Source organism: Anoplopoma fimbria, chromosome 23, assembly GCF_027596085.1.
Source record: "Anoplopoma fimbria isolate UVic2021 breed Golden Eagle Sablefish chromosome 23, Afim_UVic_2022, whole genome shotgun sequence".
In the NCBI taxonomy this organism is placed as follows: domain Eukaryota; kingdom Metazoa; phylum Chordata; class Actinopteri; order Perciformes; family Anoplopomatidae; genus Anoplopoma; species Anoplopoma fimbria.
The window spans coordinates 6,324,416-6,343,705 of NC_072471.1; the positions used below are offsets into that span (position 1 = coordinate 6,324,416).

Genomic DNA, 19,290 nt, shown 5'->3' on the forward strand with positions numbered 1-19,290 from the left:
CTTAATGGCCTGCCGCTTTTCCCCCTTTTCCCCATCTTTCTGTCGCTCTCTTCTCTTCTCTTCTCTTCCCTCCTCTCTCGCTCTCTCTATCTCTCTCGCTCTCTCATTGTCTCTGGCAGCTTGGTGGCTCTAGCGTCTGGCTGCAGTTGCAGAGCAGAAGCAGCAGTCACATACCTGCATTCAAGTGGAACAAACAGGATGGTTGGCTGCTCACAGAAGGTCATCGGCCCCGGGCACAGCGGTTGTGTGTGTGTGCGTGCGCGCGTATCTGTGCATTTATTTGTGCTTTTAAAAAAGAGATGACGCTCCACAGAGATGCTAATATATTAGAGAGAAGAAGGAAAAAAAACAATAGTCAATTGACTATGTCAATGTTAACTGTGGCGACGTTCAGTTTGTGAAAGATTATACTCGATGATAAACATTATATATTGTTAATAGTTCAAATATTGTTTCACCAGGCTTTCTTCTGGAACTGGACTCAAAACAACATGCTTTTTAAATATTTAATGAGAACATTTTTCATCTCCGGCGTACACAACTTGGCTCAATTTGTGACTCAGTGTTTATATTCTTGATCAATCCACACTGTTCTTCCGCATAAATAAGATACCCAAAGCAAACGGAAGACTCAAGCTACTGCTGCTGCTATGCTAACGTGCTGCTAACGCTACGCCTCCTGTGTAGCACGAGCCCCAATTCACACATGCAGCTGCAAAGGAGATTAGAGGAAGCGGCTATACTCGGAGCAATGAGGTTCGTAGTAGTAGCAGCACTAGCAGACTGGTAAACGACTCCAGTGAAACAATAGCCCGTTTCTCGACTGCAACAGCGAACGAATACAAAGCAGTTTACAGCCGCCCCCGTCCACACAGTCTGAGGAAATGTATGTAAATAAGACACTCGGCAAGAGGAACGTTAACACCAACCCCCCCAAAAAACATCCAGATTGAATTTGAGGCAAGAGACTGCCATTTGTGCTTGTGAATGTACTGTTGGAGCAAATCTGCACCTGGTCGCCTCTGTTTGTGTCTTTTCATTGACTTTGCATGTAGCTGTGCAACCTCTAAGTTTCAATCAAGCGCTTCTCAGAGGAGAATTAGAACTTTCAACAAGGAGGCAAATGTGTTTTTTTCCCGTCGGCCTTTGTACCTTCCTCTCTGTCACGGTGACATCCACACTCGACACGAAGCCAGAGGTCAACGGGAAGCCTCGTGGCTGTGCTCGGTTTCCAATCCCACCGCAAGCCCACCCACCCACTTGCTGCTAACCTAAAGGTGCCACATTGACGGCCACCACTCTAATAAATCGTGACACACTAATCTTTGCCTTCCCTAATTCGCGCTGCAGCTTTGATTAAAAGCCAAGCCATGTCAGCTTGATTGCAATGTGCGACGCGTGTTTGTATTCCAGCATTTGTGACTGTGCATATAATGTGTGCATATGGCTGTATGTAAGTGTGGTGATAATGCACACGCTCGCCTAATGCCGTACTAAAAAAAACCATCCTGGTTGATCCTGAGGTTTACGAAGCGTGGATGCGTTTTCGGTCTTCATTAACCTTGCTCGCCCTCAATCCCAAGAATTTCTACCTGCTTTTTCCCCCCCTCCCTCCTTCTTCTGTCCTTTTTCCCTTCTCTTCTCCAGCTCTTTTTCTTTTTTTTTTGCAGCGTTTGTGGGATGAATAATTGAATGTAATTGGGTAGTATGACCCTGTCTTTTGTAAAGGGGGAAGGCCGGGCAGCAGCACTCTTCTGCCACTTCATGGGTAACAGTTGGAAGCATTTCTTCTGCAATTGTTGTTTTGTATTCCTTCAAAATCTCATTTACCAATGTTTCTATCGCTAACACACACACACACACACACACACACACACACACACACACACACACACACATATATATATATATACATTTTGCTCCTGTAAGACCCTTGCCACTGTACATCACCACATCAATGAGGTAAAACGATAATCTTAGCATACTGAAGACCCAGCGTATTAAAAAAAAAAAAAAAAAAAAAAAAAAAGCCTCGGGTATGATTAACTAAGCCTTAACACAAGCGTAGCTCTGCGTATGCGCTAAGGAGAGCAGAGTGAAAAAAATGACAACATTAAAACTAGCTAATCTAATTAGCTCGCTGATACCATGCAGTTAAATAATTAGCCAGAACCTAATTGGCTAATATCACAGCGCTGTTAAAAAAATAATCTGTCTGCCTTCTTCCCGCCCCCCGTCCCCCGTCTTTCTGTAACCTTTAAAAGTAAACACTTCCCAAATAGCCTGCAGAAAGGAATGGTAACAAGCTGTGCTGCTGCGCTGCCGCTGCCGCTGCTGCTGCACAAGAAGTTGGAGCGCTGTGAAGCTCCGTTGCACTTTTTGACTTTTCAGTTCCCCGCCCATCTTGGCTCTCTGTGTCCTCCTGTACAGCTCCTTCACCCCCCCCTTCATCTGCAGGGAGTTGATTAGCTCGCTTTCATCCTGACCATCTTTGTGTTGGTGCACGTGCTTTATACAATTACTGAACTTGGAAGCTGTATACAAACACCCTGTATTCAGTCTTGACAACCAGCCTCTCTTTCTTCTGCATCCCTGGCACTCTGTAAACAAACACACACACACACACACACACACACACACACACACACACACACGTACACACACGTACTGACATCCATGCAGTTTGATATGTGGCCCAAGGCAAAGCACTTCTCCCTAATGAGACTCCTGCCCTCTGTTTCTCCTGGGGAGCCGAAAGAAGTAACCTTGATGCAGCATAGAAAGGATGCATCTAAACGCACACGCACACACATTGCCATGCTTGTGAGGAACCTCATTGACTCTATTATTTCCCAAACCTATGATATTATCACCAATGTTACATGGCTAACTTCAAGTCCAGTATTAACTTAATTCATACTTTAACCAAAGACTGAACCCCGTAAATCAATTTTGCGTCTCCTTCCGTCCATTCTCGAGTTTAATTAATCTAAAATCTAAACTAAGTAATCTAGTCGCACTCTCAGCATGAATCTTAAATTGCTTCTTAAAAATAAATGTAGCTACAGCGACACACACACATTAAGGACAAGTGGAACAAATGGCCGAACTTGTCCAGAGTTGAGTCCCATGCATTGGAACTCGTGGAGAATTTATGTGACATCATGCATTTTTCTGTTATTCCTGCATTCCTCGCACCATATTTTTTTTTCTTTAAGAATGTTTTGTCACATTTCAACATCAACATACTCTCAATTATGAGTAAAGGTGTTTTTTCTTGCGATTGTACTTTAATTTTTGATCCAACTAAAGGTTATTTGAGTAATCAATAATCATTTAGTCTCTGAAATATCAGAAACTAATTTCCCCAGAGCTCAAGGTGGCATCATTATATTGATTGTTTGGTCCAAACAACAATTCAAAACCCAAAGATATCTTTCGACAAATTACAGTTAAAATAAAAAAATTGCCTTATCAAAATAGTTGCCTGTCTGTTGTTCAGTCTCTGAATCACTGTAAAGTCTCAAGTGGGTGGAGAAAGATGTCCAAAATGTTTAGTGACTGGACATACTGTATGTTCTGTGACACTCAATCTATTGTCCTTATTTATACCTAAGTGATTGAAACACCCTGTTTGTATTGCAGATATCTGATATTTGCTGCATTCACTGACCTGTCTGTGTCCCTTGTGTGTGTGTGTTGTAGATCTGGGCCAACTATGAGGAGAAACCAGTAGAGGAGGTGGTGTATGTAACAGAAGAGAAGGAACGAGTGGCCAACTACAGAGCCGTATTTGTCACCGAAATCTGTGACACCCTGCACTTCTACACCCAGGACGTAGAGACAGGTATGTTAACATTTGTTTTGTGTGCGTGCAAGAATTCGCTAATGACTCCCAATACTTTTATGTTTGTCAGATAGACAAAATTCGACACGGAATTGAAATGGGAATTAGTCAAAATTTGAAATTGACGGGTGAACTTACGTATTACTCCATCCTACCACGAGTATTTCATCATCCCGCACAAAACACCACCATCGACGTCCGGGTTTTTTATTTATTTTTTATTCCATTTTAACACCACACCGACTTTCTGAATAGCAATTATCTCTACAACTCTGACATTCTCCTCAGTCCTTGCTGCAGCATCCCTCCCACCAAGAGGCCCCAAAGAGGACGTCCTCCATGTTATTACAACTGAATGACAGGAATAAATTACACCGTCCCTTCTTGTCACCAATGACAGGGGGGGAGCAAAGGAGGGAAAAGTTTGGAGATGGGGAAAACTAACAATCCCTAGTATTCTCACATGGCTGCTCCAACTGTGTGTGTATATATCCTATAATACATATGAATGTGTTTGTATGTACATGAATGAATGCACACATAATGCCTCCCTCCATTCTGTTTTGCTCTGGGTAACGGTCCGTCTTATAGGGAGGGTACTTAATGGGCCAATCCATTGTAATATCAAAATCAAGGTTTGAATTTGTATGCATATTTCTTACATGTTGAATACAAGTGCAAACACACAGCAGCAAGTTCTCCAAGGTAGCAACAGTAACTAAGCAACACTTTTGCTATTTATTGTCACCACAGTTAATATTTTCTGGTGCACATAATAAGGGAAAAGATTTCTCTTATTCGTGTAGTAATATTCAGAGTAATGTGGTATAGCCAAACAAAACAAAAAAGGTGTTTCGGCCCTTCTTTATTCATCATTATGATCCTTAAAGGAGTTTTACGCGTTAAACCAACACTTTTGGGTTTTGTGACTTAATCACTGTCACAATTTACACCAAAACAAACCCCGCCTAGCTCACAAACTGAGGTCTGGAGCAGATCTGACGCCTACATGCCAATCACTATCCCTTCATCGTCTGCCAGTTCGTGTGCAGGGGAGCGGTACAGGATGCGGAGGTCTTCCTCTCACACATCTGGCTTCACTGGCAGTCGACTGTCAGAGGCCATGAAATTGACTTTGGCCACCTCTTAGTTTGCCTCACTGCTGTAATTAATTAATTTGCCTTCATTTACTGCCAATCTGAGCCTAATTATCACTCACACCATAATAATCCAGTCACAGACATGAGTGTGGAAAGCATTTGGCCCCTAAATAGTTGTTTTTTTTGATTGCCCCCTACCTTTCTCCTCCCCCCCAGGCGTTAGGCCTGAGTGTGCACAGACAATCTTCTTTTCATCTTCTTGCCACGAGCTGTAGATTCAAATCTAAAGCCTTTTCCAGCTCCTCTGGCGACTTCAGCCTCACTCCCCCTGCAAGTCAGCAGTGTGATGTCGAGGGTATGTGCACGGTTTTATCACTGATCAAAATCATGTGTCACTGGGAAGAGGCTGTAATGTGCACTACATGGCATGTTAAGCTCAGGCCTTCAGCATCGGAACAATGTAGAGCTTGGATGTTCCCTTTGTTATAGAATTAAGGAAGAAATCAAAGTTTTTTTTCTTTATTCAATTCAAATCAATTTTTTTCATATAGCCCAAAATCACAAATTGCTTTATTGATTTTTTAGCATATCTTTTATATACCCCTTGTATACATAAAGGAAACAGCCCTTGCTATTACTTACTACTACTTTTCTCAGTAGCAACCTATATGTTGCATTCAAAGAAATTGTACACAAACTGCATTTTTCTATACTGCTGCTCTCAGTGTATTTTGACAGGGAAGCTGTGATATTTCATTTTTTTTTCAGATAAAGGCATGATTTTTAGATGATCCAGCAATGCTGGGGCCTTTTTATTTCATTTTCCTTTTTTTTTTTTTATTATAATTGGTGTTCTTCCACCAAGAGGCTTACATGCCAGTTGAAGTGTTATTCTCAGCAGGGAGGCAACCTGACCAGCACTCACCCCTGCCTCCTACTCCTCATCTCCCTCCGTATCACGTTGTTTGCCCCTCCCCGCCTTCCTCCATCTCTTTTTCTCCCTTGGTCTCTTTCATTTTCGCTGACGCTTCCTCAAAGCTACATTAAGTCATACCAACCCCTTGAAGAGCACATCAAAGTGTTAGGGCCTGTAAAATCATACAAGCTGAGTGCTTTGCAATATCATTACATGTTCCACCCCCCTCTCTCTCTCTCTCTCTCTCTCTTTCTTCGCTTTCCCTCAATTTCTGAAGTGAAGGAATTTAGATACTCACATAAGCTTGGAAGCAGAGATTCGGAATTTCATAAATACGCTGGTGACTGCAACTGATTACAGAATAACACTTCGCATAAATGATAGAAGGGTTAAAACGTGTACCTCAGTTTATGTTCCAAACCATATGATTTTAGAACTTATGTATACGTTATAAGTTTTATCATCCTGTGTGTGCAGCCCTATGGCCAGACTAATTAACCTCTGACAAATCATGGCTGTAAAATCTCTGCAGTTTAACTGATTCCGTGCATCATTATAGAGAATTTATGCAGTTCGGAAAGTTATGTTAACATGTCACTGTATGCAACATTCAAATACAACCAACAAGTTACCACAGGGTTGAATAAACACCTTCCTGATCTATCAAAAATCGACCTTCTTAGACCCACATTATGTTAAGTTAACATTTTCTCCTCTCCTGTTACAAAATTCACCGACTAAGATCAGAGTCAAACTTCAGTCTGGGTTTTTGGCAACTCCTACCAGCACTCCATTTGCCAGCAGAGCAAACCCTTTCATTGAGTACTCCTTGACCATCCTTGAGATATAGCCCACTTATGATAAGGAGTGCAAGCCTATCTGGCTTTCGCCTGATAAGTTTTGAAGCCAGGAACAAGCCACAATAAAAAAGTAACTTGAACGAGAGAATCGAACCGTATTGCCATTGATGGTAGCTGCGAGCCCATTTACTTAACTTCAATAATACGCAGCTTTTATTGTGCCTGTAAAACCAATCATGAAAGGGTAGCTGTATTTATAGAAACCAAAATGATTAAAATACAGCTGGGACAAATAGAGAGTCATTTTTCTGTCTGCAGTTAAGAAGCCATTTGTTCCAACCGTTGCTTCAATAAGAGAAGATGAGCTTTATTGATTCGACGTGGTAAAAATTAAAGTGTCACAGCAGCAAGAAGAGACCAAAAGTTTGTGAAATATTCCAGGTAGCATGATAATGCCAACAATAAGGAGCAGGAGGTAAAAAAAGACAAATACAGAAGAAGACAACATTGAGAGAAGCAGATACAGTTTAAAGCAGATAATGGGAGTCCAGTAGGGCGAGATACCAGATGTTGTAAATAGCACAGACTGAGTGGGAAGTGCATCTGTTACAGAGCAATAAAGAAGACAAATGCAAAAAAAAAGAAACATATATATATATAAAAGCCATATTCAAACCATTAAACCTGTTGGAATTTGGCTATTTTCTAGGCCCAGATATTCATTTATTTATTGCAGTCTTCTGTGGTGAGTGAAGGCAACACACCTGTTGTTTCACTTAAATAAACACACGTAGGCCCACGAAATGATGTTTGTGCCGTTATCTTCTAAATGATTCTCATATTTCGTGGAAAAATGCACTTTGTAATATCTTTTATTCTCCTGGGGGTCCTAAGCGCTCTGTATTTTTTCCCCCTTTTCCCATTTTAATTATTCACATTTAATTACTCTTAAGTGCTGCTTTTTTTCCCCTCCACATATGGATATCTTTACCCAAGCTCGATAAGTGATTAATTTCACATTAGGAATGGGTTTTTCCAAGTCACTGAGAAGCTTGAGGGATTGAACTCTTTAATACTCGGTTTATTTTAAGAGTCTTTATCTGTAGCTGTGTGCGTTTATCTCTCATTGTCTCACTTTCCTCCTCGCACACACGCACTCCCGTACTGCTTTCTCTCTTCACTCTCCCTGTTTTCCTTGTGTGTGTGTGTGTGTCCTGTGTTGTGTGTGTGTGTGTGTGTGTGTGTGTGTGTGTTGGTCTCTCTGGAGGCTATGTGTAATTACTGTCAGAGGGGGACCTTCATAGATCTGTGTGACCTTGGACACTAGAAGACAGAGGCCACTGCAGGCACAGAGGGAATAAGTGACTCTTTGCTGTACATGGTTGTCGCTTTGCCACTATGCCGGGGAGTCGACATAATTAAAAAAAAAAACTTGCTAAATATAGCCCTGAAGACTTGATGGGTGTGTTGCCGTAATCGCTGCATCCTGAGCATTGGATGCTCTGCCACTTTTTAATTATTTTTTTTAATCAAAGTCAAAAAGGTACAGGGGTATTAGTTTACCTAAAAACTCATAAGCTGTGCCCCAAGTTCCACTGAGCGTACGACTTAAGGAAGGTTTCAAATAGGGCTGGAAGGATGAATCGGATGCTTAGTTGCAGATATGTAATCCCCAGTACGGTGTCGGTTCCATTTATGTAACTTTTGCTTGTCATCACCTGATTTCTGTGTATAAGTAAGATCCAACACTCAGATCATTGTTAGATCCAGCCTGCATTGGGCTATCCTGGCCTACAAACTGTATCACTGGGCCCCATTCCTACAGGTGTTTCTCTGCCTAACCAGCAGCCTCCTCCATATTTGGAGTAACTCAATTGTCACCTCCATGGGGCTGGATCGCAGGCCCCGGGGCCTCGACCGAAAAAGAACCCCACACACATTTTCTACCCACTCAAGCCTCAGCTGCAGCGCAGTTGGCGGTACATCCTGTCTGGTGCTTGTTTCCTGGCACCCATACAGACTCATAATGAGTAGAGTCGTTCCCCCCCCAACCAGGTGCCACTCCGTCCACATTATTCACACTTCTACCTTTTACACACAGCAGCTGTTCATCACCTAATGATGCTGGACCCGACTACTGATGGAGAAAGGCAGACAGGGAGCTGTTCTCTCTGGCTACACTTCAAACCAGGCCCTTTTTTTCTCCTGTCTTTTGAAATTGAATTATAATACCTTGGAATGTTATGTTTCAATCCTATTCATTCATGGGCTTGTTTTTACTGCCAATTGACATTTTTCATATTGTCTTTTTTTAACTTGTCTCCTCTTTGTGTTGGTTTCCCCCTTTAGTGTATGTTTTCCCACACGACATCTTCGCCCAACATGTCCTCCCTCCAACCATAGCACAGTAGCACAGCATCTTTCTTTTCAACTCCAACTTCTATATTAAGTGGAGGCAAGTTGCCACGGTAACACTGGTATTCACAGTGTCTATTTCAGTAAGAGGACAAGAGAATTACTGTAGCATTTCATATTGATCAGGATGAGTGGCCAGCTAATTGGATGTCATGTCAAGGCAGCCAAGTGATGATTACTTTAATACAATAGAGCTTAATGAAAAAAAAAAAAACAAGGGTGCACATTTAGAATTGGTATCGCAGCGCTGCCTGCAGTGTTTGCTTTATTTTTATTCGTTTCTGGATGAAATATCTTCCCGTGGCAAGTCAGTCAGGGGTTGAGATAATTAACTCCTACACCGGAGCGTTATGAAACCACTTTTTTTTTCAAAAGCGTTTGAGGAAGTCATTTTTTTCCTAATCATGCAAGTTCTTTTGTTGAACAGTCTAATTAAAACAATGTAGTTAAGAAACCAATTGTGATATGAAAAAAAAAAAAAAAAAAAAAAAGCCCTTGTGAATTTAAGACAACAGACAAAAGAAAAGCAACAACCTGCTTAATCTGTCAATTGTAATAATGATTATGTTGAATCGTTTAATGGCCCCATCAAATTAGGGGGAGAATGGCTGTAATTGGTTATACTGTTCTCTCAATGTGTCATCTAAAAGCTAAAGCTGCTTGTCTGTTACACCATAATAGTTTTAATTTTAAATTCAGCCTGAGTAAAATGTGTTGCCGTTTAATTTTTTAGAGCGCTCTGTGTACTCAAAAGAACTCCTTTCTGTGAGAAACTTGCTGAGATTGTTGGGAATTGAAAGTTGCAGTAGATGAAGCAGACACTGCTGCTGTTTTTCTCTTTCTAGCCTCAAGGCCATTGCATCAGAAGGAATCTTTAGAGGTCATATCCTGCCCAGATGATCCCCCCTCCCAAGGCATTCATTATTTGATCAGATACACAACTTAGCTTCTAAAAGGTCAGCTCACCTGTCTAAGACGGGGTGCCATGATTTCCCTCGTCCCTTGTTCTTCACCATCGTAGCGAGCATGATTCGCATTAATGTCAACTTCTGGGTCTATTACCTTAAGCTAAATGGCTGAATGGCACTTTTCGCAGTGGCGAGCCACTTAAAGGGTCCAAATGTGGTTCTCTTCAAAAAAAAAAAAAAAAAAAAAAAAAAATTGGCTAGGCTCACACTCCCCGGTCCTCTTCCTCCAATGATGCAGAGTGCCATCTTATGAATATATTTGGTCCCCTCACAATCAAAACAGGGCATTAGCTGCAGTCAATGAGGCTCGACAGGTGGCAGAGAGCGGAGCAGAGGAGGAGACTGGTGCAAAAAAAAAAAAAAAAAAAGAGAGAGCCACAGATGCCGTCTCTGTATAGATTTTCAGTGATGGTTTTTCCAATTACAGAAACAGTAATTTGCTATAAAAGGCTCCAGACTGCCGGGAAGGGTAAAATGGAACGGGGTAATTGGTGGTGGGGGTGGTGGTGGTGGGGTGGTATCGCATCGCATGAGATTTAATCCATATCACTCTCCAGTGGGAGTGGAGCAGCATTAGTCAAGCAGGGGGATCATTTGTTTTATTTCCCTCAACGCTCTGCAGATGCTGACACCACTTTGAACATCACTCAGGAAGGAGACTAAATGGCCTTTTCTCTTGTCTTCGCTCCCTCCATGTCGCACTGTGTCTTCAGAAAGTGTACAAATATCCCCATGTGAGCGCCAGGTTCATTGTTGACCAACCACAAGGGGCATTAGACTCATAACAGCTGCTTACACACACAGGAATGCAGGCTTCCCGAGCCAACTCTTTAACCGAGCCTGTGTTTTGTTGTTTTGTCAGTGCGGCCTTTTACCTTTTGAAGTGTTGCTCGCACGTCCTGAAACGCAGCCTTTCCTCCACCCCAGAGGATAAAGCCCCCCCCCCCGTCCAAACCTCATGCATATTTATCACTCCGGACTAACAGGTGGGCTAAAGCACATAGCTTGTGTTCAGCGGCTGCGATGGCGGATGATGCACCATCCATATGTCCACAAAGTCTTTGACCGGTCGGCCGTGGCACAGAGAGAAAGAAAAAAAAAAGAAAAGCTCTACAATATTTCTAATATTAGCAGGAAAGTTGATGTAAAAAAATATTTCTGTCAGCTTCCGCTTGACTCTCTCATTACTCAACAGGTTGCCTGCCTTCCCCTTTTTTTTTCACAAATTAAAGTCAATTACTGCCGAGTTTATGTTTGCAGACCCTCTCCGGTGGATTGCGTCCCCAGCGGGTGTCCCTTTTCATAGCTGCACTCCACTTTGACTCTTAATTCCTTCATTCTCATAAGCCATGAAGTGAGGATGCTTCCATAAGCAGCCGTCGCTCTCTTGGCCTCTGCCTCTGTCATATTGTGATTATTTACCCTTCTGTGGTTTAACGGCTTTGGTAAACCGCTTAATAGAATTCAGTACGGCCTTGGGATGCGTAGCGAAAAGGGCACATGATTCACTGTTTTCATTGGCTTTTTGTCCCCCCCCCCCCCCCCTTGTCTCTGCTCACACACGGTGTGCCACAATATAATCAAATCCGATCATAACCAACCAGTAAAACTGTCTCTCTTTCGCTCTCTCTCCTTCTCCATTGTTTTCCTGTTTTTAAGCCTAATCGCACTCTCACTCCATACTGGGCATTCACAATGTAATTATATATGATTTACAAACAGCTGCAGCCATAATGGTGTATAAACAAATTACAGAACGAGGGAGGAAAAAAACAACAGAGGAATAAAGAGATGAAGACGGAGAGAAATTGGCTAGCGTCAGACGCAGTCAGTGGTTTGGCTGTTTTTTTTAATTTTTTTGGATCATCGCTTTGGCTCTCCCTTCAACACAAAATGAGCACTCACGCACGACATGGTTTACCCCCTTCTGCACGCCGATGTTTAGCTGTCTTTATGCCAACATTAAATAGGAGTCTGCCTCTGTAATGCAGAGTGTCCTCGCCGCGCTTCCTTCTTAATGTGACTGCTCACATTCATTCAGAATTTCACCGGGATGCCTCGAGCATTCCAGTTTGTTCAATTGACCCCTGAGGGTCTAGATTTTCTCTCTGTGCCCGCCTGCAGCATGTAAAGCTCATTTCAATCTTCCTCCATGATTGCAGTCAGAGTATTGATTTGTATTATGGTCATCTATATGTGACTCCACATGCCTGCTTTTTCTCAATATTTCTTTGTGTTGTGCTATGCATATTTACACAAAACATTGTCTGACTGTGCGTCTGCAGACATGCGCTCACCTAGACTTAAACCTGCACACGTGGATGATGTGTTCCTGATAAATTCGTAATCCCAAAAGCCAGGACACCTTTGTCCAAGAAACCTGCACAGCAAATTGGATCTGAAAATCCCAAAAGAGAATGATGATAATGCACGAGGCACACACATGCATACTAAATCAAACACAATTTGCAAATGTGGACATGCACATTATGAAATGTTCATCAGCACACAAGGAAGAAGGTGTATGAATTAAAAGCAGTGAGTATACTACTCTATGAGAATACTGCCTAAGACCAGTAAGGGCTAAATATGAGTGTGTTCCTAGGAAGGTATCGACCATATAAGGATGTATTACATTTAACTCGTCATATTAACGATCCTTCAAAGTCCCACATTTGTCTACAGTGTAAGCCTCACTGTGAGTACCACTGTTACTGTGGCAACTTGAGAAAGAAAAGATGAAAGATGCTGTGATGCAGTGCGATTTTTGTGTGGAGGACATGTTGGCTGAAGATGTCGTGTGGAAAAACATACCCGTGTTGGGGGAACCAACACAAAGGAGGCAGGTATGTTTGGGGGTTTTTTTCTAAAGAGAAAAAAAAAAAATCATGCCCTGGACTTGACTTGGAAGTAATTGGAGTGAATCCATGGGTCACAGCAGATCGTAAATCAGCTTGTTAAACTTGGCCATCCATGACACTGTACTGTCTGTGCCCTTTGACTGCATAACCCCCATCCAGAGTCCAAATTGATTCTAGTGTGTATTTCCAGACCACAAAGTAAACCTATAGAAAAGTCCAACTTATCTGAACAGTCTGCAGAGACACATGGGGAAATGAAGACACAAAACTAAATCAGACAAAACAAAACAAACTCTGAACATATGTAACTCAAGCAATAGATGTATATAGAAAACAGGATACAGCTTTGAAGGCCGGTCGCCTCTCATTACTATGATATTGACTCAGTGGTGCATGGTATATCTCTCTCTCTGTGTGTGTGTGTGTGTGTGTGTGTGTGTGTTCTTGCAAATGCATCCCATTTTGGATGCATGGGATAATACTGTGCAGTCCTTGTCAGCTCAATTTTTAAGAAACGTGGGTATTTTTTCAGCAGAAGTACATGAATCAATAAGCCGTATTCATAGGCTAGAGGTAGAAATGGTTTCCTTCAGCGATTCTTCATCTGGTTCAGAGCGACACATCTGAGCGTCCGGAAACGGCACTAACTGTAACTGCACTTTTCCGTGGTGCAAGTAGAAGAAAGAAGCACAATTAGGAGCAGCAGCATAATGCATTTATAGCAGACTTTCTGATTTGACTGAATTGACTTTCAGTCTTCTGACGAGCTGAGACTCATATTGGATCATCATCAGCGAATCAGGGCACCAAGCATGATACGGCGTGTTCTGATTTTTTTTTTCCCTCCAAATTTATGCATCTAATATTAGAGCTAAAACGCCATACTGTAGCTCAAGTGTACTTCACTACTCCCATAAATAAAGCGTTTTTAATTAGGTCGGGCTGAAAGGCTCCATCCATTAAGGCACCATGTATGTGAATGTGTACATACATATATATATATATATATATATATATATATATATATATATTATATATATATATATATATATATTATATATATATTATATATATATATATATATATATATATATATATATATATATATATATATATATATATATAATATATGTATTATAGCTCGTCTCATTTGTTCAGTTCTCTTCAGGCCCAAAGTGGAACACGGCCCAGGAATGGAAAAATAAATATATAAGCCAGTGTGCAAATATACACACATAAACTCACACTCGTAGAGTCTCAGCAGGAAGCGAGGCACTCCCACACCAACTTTTTTTTTTAAAATTAGATGAATAAATCAAGGAGGTGGCTGCTTGTGACGGCTGAAGCCCAATGCCATTCCAGTAAGTCTGCATCAAGTAGCTATGGCAAAGCTGGAGCATAATGATGTAACTACACTGTGTGTGTGTGTGTGTGTGTGTGTGTGTGTGTGTGTGTGTGTGTGTGTGTGTGTGTGTGTGTGTGTGTGTGTGTGTGTGTGTGTGTGTGTGTGTGTGTGTGTGTGTGTGTGTGTGTGTGTGTGTGTGTGTGTGTGTGTGTGTGAGAAAGGCGAGGGGTTTGGGAAGCAATTCATCTGACATGTTTTCCAAAAACTGCTTTCTCTACAAAACGCTGATGATGATGTGTGTGTGTGTGTGTCACTGCATTGATCAGCAGTTGGTGTAGCAGTGGGTGGCCAATGAGGTTTGGACACTCCACCCCCTGCCCTGACCCCCCCCCCCCTTTCTCCTCCATTCCACATTTAAACTGAGCTCCCAGCTTTTCCTTCACACTCCAGATCCCTTCTTACCCCCCCCACCACCACCACCACCACAGGCTGGTGTTTTTCCTCTGTCTGACATGCTAATGAAGGTTGCCCGTCTGCAGTTTGGCTTGGCAGCTGCTCAGCGGCCTCAGCTCAGATTAACAGCATCATTATTTATACTTTCTTGTATTCCAAATTGCAGAATTAATATTAGGTGTTAATGACAAGTCACTGCAGCAGAACAAGAATGGCGTGCATTCAGAGGTGTAGTGCTGCACTGCCTGCCTCCAAGCTGTTTGTTTGATAGTACAGTAATATGCATAGTAAGCAGAAATTATCAATTTTACACACACACACACACACACACACACTGGCTGCAATTACGTGCGTAGGAAACCAGGTTAGTGGAAGAAATCCTGTTAAGGCGGGAAATCTGAGAATGTGTTTACCTGAGCCCAATAACCTGCTTACTGTAAAACCCAAGTTCACATTACAGATGGTCAGTAATCAGATTTCTCCCCCCTGTCTTGTTTTGATCCAAGGCTGGCATATTCAAAGTGTATTAGTGATACATGAAGCTGCAGCTTGGAGAAGGTTTTTTTTTTCCAGCTCAGAGCATTAGCACTGATGGCACAGTGAGGGGACAGACTGTGTTAGAGCACACAGTGTTTCCCTACTGTTTGCTCATACTCCAATTCTACAAATTTGCTTGCTGCTGAATGCTTTTTTCCCCCTCAAGTCTTTGTCATCCAAAACATTTTTTCCAACATGTAAAAACACTGTAAGAAACCATGTTGTATACATGACCAATAAACTGGGTTTCTCCAGAGGAAATCTGTCTACGTTAACTGGGTTTCCCTTAATCTCTTAGCCTGATTTAAAAAAGAAAAGAAAAAGTGGATTCTTGAATCCTTCAGGTTTAATGAAAGTGTTTACTGCAACGAGCTGATACTGGACACGTTGATCGTTAGTTTCTTTCAGCTGCTCTGTTAGTGTTTTCAGACTGTGGACTGTGTGCCTGATTTTTATTTTTGGACTCCATATTCCCTCCCATTGTATGAATACGTGTGGTTAAAAATGCTCCATTACTGATGATGACCCTGGCTTCTCACAAAACCTCATCCAGGTGGCAGATCAGTGAAAATGGCCTCTAAAAATACCCCATCAAATTTCATGTGCCCCCACCCCCCCTACACACACACACACACACACGTACAAATACACACATCCACTTGAGAACACTAATAGACATGCATGCGTAAACATAGTGTGACACACACACAAACAAATATACTATACATTTTACACAAACACCAGGAAGTGGTTCACTTGGAGATGCACTTAGTGGCACCACAATCAGCTCCCCAATTGCATCTGATGGGTGTAAATCAGCCTGCCACTTACCGCAGTCATTGAATCCATTGGAGCACTGACTCGCTTTCAGATTTCCCCAATCCCCCACTATACAGACAGCCACGTTCTCTGACTGAATCCACCATAACAGGTCTGCTGTGCCTGATATAATGGCTTGATAGACCATGGAGGCACACTGGAAGCTTTACCTTAAGCTGCAGGGTCAAACCAGCATTAGCTGCGGGGTGCTAGGCTAACAGCTATTTTTCCGTAGCATATTTTTGGTCTCGGTCTCCTAAGAGCAGTTGGTGTTAAATTGTCTTTTTTCTTGATCTCAAGATAATGTTATTATTTTTTTTCTATATACATATCCTTTTTTAGTTTATATGAGGAGCTGCGTGGCCTTCCAAGAAGGATTTGTACTTTTCATCAGCTGATTTGTTCGTATGAATCGAGGCTTGAGGTACCTTGGAGCAGTGATGCTTTTTACTGGAACTGGAACCCAGCTGTGTTATAATAAACCATGCAACAGCATTAGAATAAAGTAATTAATCTCACTTTATCTCAACAAAAGGCAAAAAGAAAGGATTATGAGAAGCACTCCCATTCATCAAAATCAAAAAATGTGCTTTCACCAGCTGTAGCTGAGAGACATAAACTTTATTTTAGTCCCATTTTACACTATTACAGCTTAAAACGTCAACTTCTTCTCCATTGGGAGTGGGAACTCCAAATATACGAAATGAATCCATAAAATGGTAATAGAGGCAAAACGGTAAACACATCAATGTCAACGTAAAACGAAAACAGCCCATAGTGATGTAATAAAATGCAACTTAAAGAAATGAGCAAAACCTCTAATCGCACTGGAACGGTAAACTGAAGTTTGTCTCCACCTCACTCATGTGTGTTTCTTTGTCAGGTGCCCAGTTGGAGAACCTGATGGAGACCATGAGAGCAGAGATTGCCGCCCAGCCGCCTGTGGAAGGATCCTACGCTCCTCGCCGAGGGGACATCTGCATAGCCCAGTTTGCTGATGGAGAATGGTAAGCAAACGTCTTGATGCTTGGGATGATATGGAAAAAGCCTTTCACTTATCTTAACCCGTCAGCTAGATGCTCAGGCTCTAAACTGAATGCTGATTCCTGTGCCCAAACTAAATCCACCAGCTTCTCTTGTGACAACTAGTAGACATTACTTTGCAGGTGATTTAGGAATGCCGAGACTAAATCTATAACTATTGAGACAATTTGATAAGCTACATTTTCATGAGACATATACATTGTGTGTGTGTGTGTGTGTGTGTGTGTTTCTTTCCCTCCCAAGAATACCTGACATTTCATTTTTACCTTGTCTCTATTTAAGCCTGTGATGCGTTTACTGCAGACACCCACAGGGTGTAATTAGCTCTCTGCCTCTTCTTTGGCCTTTCAGAATCAGCAGTTGCTTGACAGTAACACACACACAGACACACACACACAGACACAGACACACACACACACCTCTCCTCGCCGGATGTTGGAAGTTTACAGATGGTCATGGGGACAGATAAAAGTCACAGTGATCGAGGGAGGGAGAGAGAGAGAGTGTGTATGTCAAGATGGTGACGGTGAAAAAAAAAGATCACAAAACTGATTAAAAAACCAAATGTTCCTGCGACACAGGTGCTCTCTGTCCTCCATCCTTCCCTCCATCTTTCCCTTCCAGGTTTTTTAAGGAGAAAAACAAAAGTTATTCCTTTGTCCCGCCAACAATACAAATCAATGTGCATTTAAAACAGGCCATCTGTTGTAAACTTTCACTTTCTTAAGCCTTGTTGTTATAGAAACTTCTGTCTCCTTGATTACTTGCAACATCGAAACAGAAATCCCACTCTAAGTGGCAAACGTCTGAGATTTTTTGTTCCTTTTTTTCTTTTTCTTTTTACCAGTCATATATTCAGCAAGCTAATTATGTTCATGTTCCCATTGTTCTTTGTCCGTATCTTCGTATTCTGTGATGCATGTGGAAAGACGGCCTGTTTCATTGGGGGGCTAATTAAAAAACTTGTCGCCTTTCAAGTCCTCTTAGAACACCACAGAGTAAGAGTAAACAGAAAGGAAAAAAGCTCTGTTAATCAGTCACCCACACTTTGTGTCTCACTCTTTCTCTCTGCGCTCGTTGCTGTTCTTTATGTCTTCCCCGTTAATCACTTATTTGGTTTTAACTTTGTTCCCTTGTCTCTTTCTTTGCCCTTGTGGCCGTAATTATTTGGCTTTCTCTTGCTGTCCTCGGTTCTCAGTCAATTTGTCTCTTTTTTTTTACTCTCTCGTCGGCGTTGAGAGTCAGACAAGTGATGGTCAGATGAAGAGACACTTTACGAACTGAGTCTGTAGCTTCTTTATGAATTTCTGATTAGAATTTGGCTCTTACTCGGAGACTTTGTCGTCACTGATCTGTTTATCGAGTTTATTTTAATTCAAATTCAGCTTGCCAAATGTGTTAGAATAATCAAAATCCTGTTTGTTTTTTTTGTAATTAGCACTAACGCACTAAAGTTATTTGCTTCGAGGCAAAACTAGGTCTGAATTTCTGTTTCTTTATTGCAAAGAGGCCTCCGTGCAATTTTCACAGCTCTGCCACGTCCTGATAGATCCCCTCTGTCCCCTCTCACTCCCCTGGCCTGCTCATCCTCTCCTGTTCCTCTCCCCCGATCACAACAGACAGATCCTCCAACACCTTCTCCCCAGGGAAATAAGCATGGAATCATTTACTCATCTCCTTTTTCCTCTTGTGCCCTCTGTCTTCATCTCTGTTTCCCTCTGCTCTATTCTCTCCCCCCCTCCTTCTCTCTCTCTCTGTCTGTCTCTCTCTCTCTCTCTCTCTCTCTCTCTCTCTCTCTCTCTCTCATTTGCTGTTGCAGGTACAGAGCCAAAGTGGAGAAAGTTGAGTCACCAGCAAAGGTTCACGTCTTCTACATTGACTACGGCAACGTGAGTAACTGCGAGCATTCATTTGACTGTGTGATAAAAGTGTTGAATGTTTGCATGGTCATCACTAAAACATATCTCGCATTGTTCGGGGCTCAAAATGAAAAAAAAAATGTTTTCTTAAAGCCAAACCCACAGCCAGAGGGAATCTAGTATCTGAAGCAGGATTTCTTTTCCATTTCTTGTATCCATTCAGACACCAGTTGTTTGCTTATCTCCACATTCAAAGCAACCTAACAGCTATTATGTGGCCTTCCAGCTGGAAGTTTTTAAGACAAATATGATACAGGCTTATTTGT

The 19,290-nt window shown here is 41.9% G+C and overlaps 1 protein-coding gene across 1 annotated transcript in view; it reads left to right on the plus strand.

Moving 5' to 3' along the window:
- Positions 1 to 19,290, plus strand: part of snd1 (staphylococcal nuclease and tudor domain containing 1) — a 168,208-nt gene that overhangs the window by 126,278 nt on the left and 22,640 nt on the right. Inside the window, exons 19-21 of the mRNA XM_054624250.1 lie at positions 3,706 to 3,847; positions 16,945 to 17,068; positions 18,925 to 18,994. Of these exons, the coding sequence (XP_054480225.1) occupies positions 3,706 to 3,847; positions 16,945 to 17,068; positions 18,925 to 18,994 (336 nt within the window). The remainder of the gene's footprint in view (positions 1 to 3,705; positions 3,848 to 16,944; positions 17,069 to 18,924; positions 18,995 to 19,290) is intronic.